This window comes from Fistularia commersonii, chromosome 8 (genome assembly GCF_037954325.1).
Source record: "Fistularia commersonii isolate RoL2024-O1a breed Wild chromosome 8, RoL_Fcom_v1.0, whole genome shotgun sequence".
NCBI classification, from domain to species: Eukaryota; Metazoa; Chordata; class Actinopteri; order Syngnathiformes; family Fistulariidae; genus Fistularia; species Fistularia commersonii.
Window position 1 is genome coordinate 10,247,295 of NC_141291.1, and position 6,825 is coordinate 10,254,119.

The following is a 6,825-nucleotide window of genomic DNA, read 5'->3' on the forward strand; positions in this document are numbered from 1 at the left end:
TATTCTCCCCTCCCCGTCAATATCGTCGATTTTCATTTGCAGCAAATGCCGTGTTTACCCCTCTACCACCCCCTTTCATGTCATAACTAGTAGCGCTTTCTGCTGTAGGTGAATCACGGTTTCGTATTTGCACCCTTTTGTTATACGTTTTTTTGCGGAAGTTGGAAGGGGGGGGGTTGAATTGCGGCATATTTTGATGATTACAGGGATGGTTTTGTAACCTAGTACCATCTTGGGGTTTGTGCACCAGTTCAGGTTACTGAAGACAACAGTGCGGCGAAGGAAACGATCAATGCCTTCATTTGTATGCGGAGCACAACCTTGCGACAGCTGCTGTAGCATCGTCTCTTTGCATGCATTTGTTCCAGGCGAGCGTCCACGACGCCCCCTGCAGCTAAATGTCGCTCCCTCGTGTTTGCCGTTGGTATTTCATCAATTCGTCAGCGCTTGATTGGACTGAAGCCCCGGGCGCCCCTCAGTGGTCTTAAAGAGCCAGTAAATATGAACCAAGACATATTTACAAAAACGAGGGCACGAACAAACAACGATACCCATCAATTAAAAGAGTCGATCAGTGAATCATTCAGAAATATAAATGAATACGTCAAAACCTATCTTGAATTAATATTCATAGATTTAAAACTGAATTATGAACACCAGGGTGATTTCAAAGTGCCTATTTTATGCAAAATATACAACTTCTATTCTTTTCTTCATTTCCAAAACAGTTAGATTTAAGCATACACCTGAAGGTCAAGGTAAAGTTGTTTCTGGATATTTTGGATATCTGAATGAATTACTGTGTCTTTTTATTGGTGTTTATATCCATCCATCCATCGTCTGCTGCATATCCTGCACTCAGGGTTGCGGGGTTATGCTGGTCAGTCAATCATAAGGCCACATGTATAGACAGACAAACAGCCATTCACTTACGCATTCATTCGGGGCAATTTTGTTTAAATCTTATATATATATATGTATAGTTTTGATTTAGTTTTTTAGTTACTTTGTTTTGAAGTTGAAAAGACAGGAAAATTCACTAAACTAACTAAAACTAATGTATGGTGAGCCACTTGATGTAAATTGTAATGTTTTTTGAATGTTGTCATCAAGATGATTTTGAAACACACAGTAAATAATTATACAATTAACATAGCCGTAATCAACTTGGTTTCACATCAGACTATTTTTGTTTGTATTTAATACTATTTTTTTTCCATTAATTTGGATGGGTTTTACTTTCTTAAATGTTTTGGACAAATGTATATATCTGTCACATGTTTTAAGACATGAATTGCTATAAATATAATTACAAGGCTGGACTCAAACCTGACTACATCGTCTTAGCTCGGTTTCAGGTTTAAGTCAAATGACTCCACTGATGTAATTTCTATATAAAGAACCTCATTCTTTGAACACTCTGCGTGCCTCTCAGCCGGACGATTAGAGTTAGACAATGTGTTAAAAATAACCGTCTGGGATGCCTTCAGTTGCTGTTAGTCAGGAGAAGCATATACAGTTAATCCAAGTTAATAATAATAAAAGCAACAACAACAATAAAAGTTGTGAAAAAGATTTATTTCTGTTTGTTGTTTTTACAAACGAAAATAAATAATTGTTCATACATTTCTTACAACCATGAACCGAAAAAGTAATAGGCTAAAGCTCAAGGCTTACGATCCTATCCTATACAATGAACAACACAGAATATCAGTGATTATCAAAAAACAGAAACACAAAAGCGCAAAAGAAACTGAAATGAGACAGCAAAGAAATCCAACAAAAATGGCTGAAAACTAAACTACATTTCAATCCTTTACTTATATTTCCATCACTCAATAATAGTAAATCACTTTACTTTTAAAGCTTTTTTGTTAACTTAAAGAGCTAAACAATTTTAACTTGTATCTGAACTAACAATAATAATAATAATAATCGTACCACTACTAGTGCTACCACTTCTAATTATGATATTAATCTCACTACTACTGTGACTACTACTAGTAGTAATGATAACAATAACAGCAAAAATAATAATCATCATCGTCCAACTGGCACTGCTAATAATAATAGTAAGATAAAAAAGAATAAGAATGTTATTGTTAACAAGTATTTCATTTATTTTAACTATAAATGAGAGTCAGGACAATGATTTATTGTCCACAGCAATTATAATTCTAGTTTCAGAAAATCCAGCTAAACACCGCTCTGAATGATTTCTTTCTTTCCATTTTTAAAAGAAGAAAACATTTTTTAAATCTAAATGCATGATTATATCAAACGTTATGACTGTGCCAGTCACTATGATGATGATGAGTGTGTGTGTGTGTGTGTGTGTGTGTGTGTGTGTGTGTGTGTGTGTGTGTGTGTGTGTGTGTGTGTGTGTTTGTGTGACACGCCACATCTTTCTCATACTCGATGTTCGAGTCAAACTTGGACGTTGCCCCACTTCCAAGTGCAGGGTTGCTTCAAGCTTCCTACTGACATGCGTATTGATAGCCTGCATCCAGCTGTGCTTTCAGAATAAAATATTAATGGCTTTGCAGTTTGGTAGCAATGTATATTACATCCGTAGTGCCCTGCCACATCTTTAGGGCATTTGCTACTTTGTAGGATGAGCCCGGCAACCACATAAACATTTAGCAGTAAGTAAGAAAGCACCTCTTGCAAACCAAGGGAATTCTGACAATGTATCAGCCTCTAGAACTGTTATTGATCTATCTATCTATCTATCTATCTATCTATCTATCTATCTATCTATCTATCTATCTATCTATCTATCTATCTATCTATCTATCTATCTATCTAATCCGTTTGGGAATGTCAGTTGTAAAAATAATGATTGAATTTAAAATTCAAATAAAGACTTGGCCCCGCAAAGCCAATCTTTCTGCATGTGTTTCTTTCCCGTGGGATTTTTTTTTTCTTCCTGTTTTCTCCATCAGAACCGTGGTTTTATTTTGAAAGTGCGCAAAATAAAAAAGACAGCGCGTCAGTGAGTCTAGCTTGGCGACGTTGAGGTGGGTCGTGTTACAGTTTTTGGTCTAAAATTAGGGAGGCAGCCGAACTGCGAGTGACGCCAGGGGTCCAAAGTGGAGCTTCGTGCTGGCTATGACCCGGCCAAGACCATGGAAACGACCCCTACAACTCCACTGTTGTCGATGACACGGAGGGTATTTTCGGCGACTGCTGTCACGTCGCTGTAGCCGCTCGGTATAAAGGACTGTTTGAAAATGCAGCTGTACAGCAGTGCGCTGACACACTACCCCGGCTCCTCTCGGAAAGTTACCATAACTTTATCCACCAGATCCGACCACGTCCAGGAGACCGCGGCGAGTTCACCAGAAGCCGAGAAAGACGCTACTCCGACGGCCGGCGGGGATCCGTTGACAGAGACTTCTTCCGCAAACATGCCTGCCTTTTCGTGCTACGAGGCTTCCTCGCTAAGGCCCGTTTACTTCACTTCCACAGCGGAGATACTGATCCGCAGACCCGACGGGGTGGAGACGTCAGTTCCCGTCCACATCGTGAGGGAGTCTAAACCCAAACGCCCTCCTCTCAGCCTGCGTGACGGGGACGGGTGCGATGACCCAGATGTGATGGTGGACTTCATTGACCAGCTGCAAAATGGGCCCGATGAGCTTTACAGTGACTGTCCGGAGCTGGTTAAAAACAGCCTTTTCTTTAGTCGCAATATAACTGGTCCCAGAAGAGAGGACTGCAGGAGGAGTGTGAGAAGTTTCAGGGAGGATGACCCGGCCACAGCAACAAACGCCCCTTTCAGAAGCAACGGATGGGCCTCATTCCATGAAGAGGAGCCAGTGCCCTCCGGAGCGCCGAAGCCAGAAGAGCTCATAAAAGAGGAATTCGATCATTTGTGCAGTAGTGATGCTGCTCCAACGTCAGATAACACACAGGCCTTCCAATATCCTCAGCAGAGATGCGCGGAGACGGGGGCCATCAATGAGAAGGTCACCCGTTACCTTGCTGAAGTGGAAACTCAGAACAAGTACCTCTGGGACAAACACAAATACAGGTACCATGTCATTCCAGATGGCAACTGTCTCTACAGAGCTGTGTGCAAGGCCACATATGGGGACCAGGCGAGGCACGGGGAACTGAGGGAGCAGACAGTGCACCACATTGCCGACCACCTGGACGAGTTCAACCCCATCATCGAAGGAGATGTGGGAGAGTTCCTGATCAATGCGGCGCAAGATGGTGCCTGGGCTGGATACCCGGAGCTCCTGGCCATGAGCCAGATGCTGAACGTCAACATCCACCTTACAACAGGGGGCAGTCTGGAGAGTCCCACCGTCTCCACCATGGTGCACTATCTCGGCGAGGAGGACGCTTCCAAGCCGGCTATCTGGTTGAGTTGGCTCAGTAATGGACACTACGACGTGCTCCTGGACAGGTGCCTGCCCAACCCTGAGTACGACGACTGGTGTAGGAACTCACAGATGCAAAGGAAACGCGACGAGGAACTGGCCAAGTCGATGGCCGCCTCATTATCCAAGATGTACATTGAGAAAAATGGCTCTCTGTAACACAGATGTGTTCAAGATCAACTGAAAAAGACACTTAGGGCTTTGTATTTCAAATTATATTTTTATGGAAGTATTTGGTGAGAGATAGGAAGTGCCAACAAAAGCGCACTGCACTTGTGCCAAAACAAGTGTTTGAAAGCTTGTGAGCCTGTTGTTTTCAAAGGGTTGGGCCATGTTTATATGAGTGAAATGCTTTTATTTCTTTTCATACAGGAAAGTGGTCTCGACTATGCTTTATTTATTCGGCTTTCTCTGGCCAACAAGTCGTTTTTATTTTTATTTCTATTTTTATTGCACTTTCTAGATGAGCCTCATGTTCTCAAATAAATTAGTTTGCAGTTTTTCCATCATCTTATACTTATTTCACATATAACTTCTGTCTTTTGCACAATCTGACAGTACATTTGGAGGATTCAGTGTAGGTTGCAACGTTTCTTCTATTATTCCAGTCATTTTGAAAATATGACAAAAGTGTTTCCAAATAAAAAAAAAAAGAGACTTGTCAATGTGTTTTATTAAGTTTACATACCAGTATCACCCTCTGCTCTGCTCCCCATGTCACCTGTGTAAGAAATTATGTCGGAGTCATCCTCGGTGAACAGTTGAGCGGGGTTGTCCGCTGGACTTCCTCCAGGTAGACTCCATGAACTGATGAGTTTTGCGAGACCTTCATAATCAATTGCCTTTGCCACGGAAGCAACTTATTGATATTTAGATTTTGCATGCAGTTACCCTGGAGGCTGCGGCCTAGAAACCAGGTCAGGCTGCCAACCTCAGTGGATTAGGTGATTGTGGTCTCAGTACACAGATCACGAGTGTATGGAGGACAAATTGGTCTTGATTTGTATTCAAAGTAGTATTGAACTTTTAATTTCCATTTCTATTTATTCTGGAATTCATTTTCCTGATCCAGGACATTTTATTCACAACATTTATATAAAGCGTGCAACATTTCCTGTTTTCTGTGAAATCGAGTCAAAAGTGAGAGTCACATGGTTTGCTTGCGTATGAGTCACATTTGAGAGTAAACAGTGTCAAATTTGCCCCTTCTGGTTTTCAGGGTATGATAAATCACATGGTTGTGATTTGGCCTAATACAATTTCATTTTCAGATGTGGCTGACATGTTGAGTTGACTGTATCACTGTAACTATAAATTATACATTTCCATTTTAAATTTGCGCGCAACAGTCGAACAAAATAGCTCAAATCAGCTCTGAAAGAGTTATCAAAGAAACTGAACTATATCAACAAATATTTGAATGTTTGTATATCGACTTTCGAACATTTCTGTCAATGTATAGCTGTTGTTAGTCCGTTAATGTTCACTCTATCCATTAGGTGGCATTCTAGCCCCCCGTATACACATGAAGGAAGTTACACCAAAATCAATTCCTTTCACTTTTCAAACCGATTTTAAAGTAGAACTATTTTTAGCACCGTAAAACCAAACTTTGCTGCACATGAAATGATTTTTGGCATATTTTCTAAAATCACCTTAAATTCCATTGTATAGTGAGCATTATTTTCTTAAAATAAATTATGGGGATGTAACATTTTGAGATAACCCTCCTGTAATTGTAACCCTCTTGTGATCCCAGGTTGTGCAAGATAAAGAAATTTGTCCTGTGACTTCATGACGACGTGGTGACTTTGCTGTCATGTGGACATAAGGCGTATTATTTTCTTTCTTTCTTTCTTTAAAGGAATAGTGGATCAAGTTTGTTCCCTCTCCGGCACAGCGCTGGGGTTTGCACGCCGCAGTGCACGGTGTTTGGAGACACACGGGTGGCGGGGGAGGGGGGGGTCCACTGTCAGACAGATGTGCGGTGCCTCCCGTGCGCGATCTGAAGTGGGACGCGACCACTTCCACTGCAGTTGAGCAGCTGCGGTGGGAAGTTGCCGGAGACTTGGGGAGCCGCGGCGGAGGCGCAGCTGAGCGGCCGCCGGGGACGCGCAGCCCTGACCCGGGAGGTGACAGAGACCATGTCCGGACACCGAGTCCAGTTCGCGGACCTTCCTCCCAGTGACCACAAAGGAGGTCATAAATTTCACAGTAAGGAAAACATGCTTTAGCTGTTTTGTGTCTCGCCCTCATTCTCCATGTCATGTATTTGTAGGATAATTCATTTTTTTCTCCTCACGGTCAAGAATTTGTTATCTTTCCATTTCTCCCTTTCTTACTCTATAAGCCATCTTCATTAAACTTCTTTGTGACATTTTGTAACCTCTTTTTTAAAATACATTTCATCAGTTTCGTATCACTATATACCATC

At 41.7% G+C, this 6,825-nt stretch overlaps 1 protein-coding gene across 1 annotated transcript; it reads left to right on the plus strand.

The window, feature by feature from the left end:
- The first annotated feature begins 3,058 nt into the window (after positions 1–3,058).
- On the plus strand, positions 3,059–4,897 carry otud1 (OTU deubiquitinase 1). The gene has a single exon (XM_086151090.1). The coding sequence runs from the start codon at positions 3,234–3,236 to the stop codon at positions 4,548–4,550; it is 1,317 nt and encodes a 438-aa protein (XP_086007216.1). The 5' UTR covers positions 3,059–3,233; the 3' UTR covers positions 4,551–4,897.
- The last annotated feature ends 1,928 nt before the right edge of the window (positions 4,898–6,825 follow it).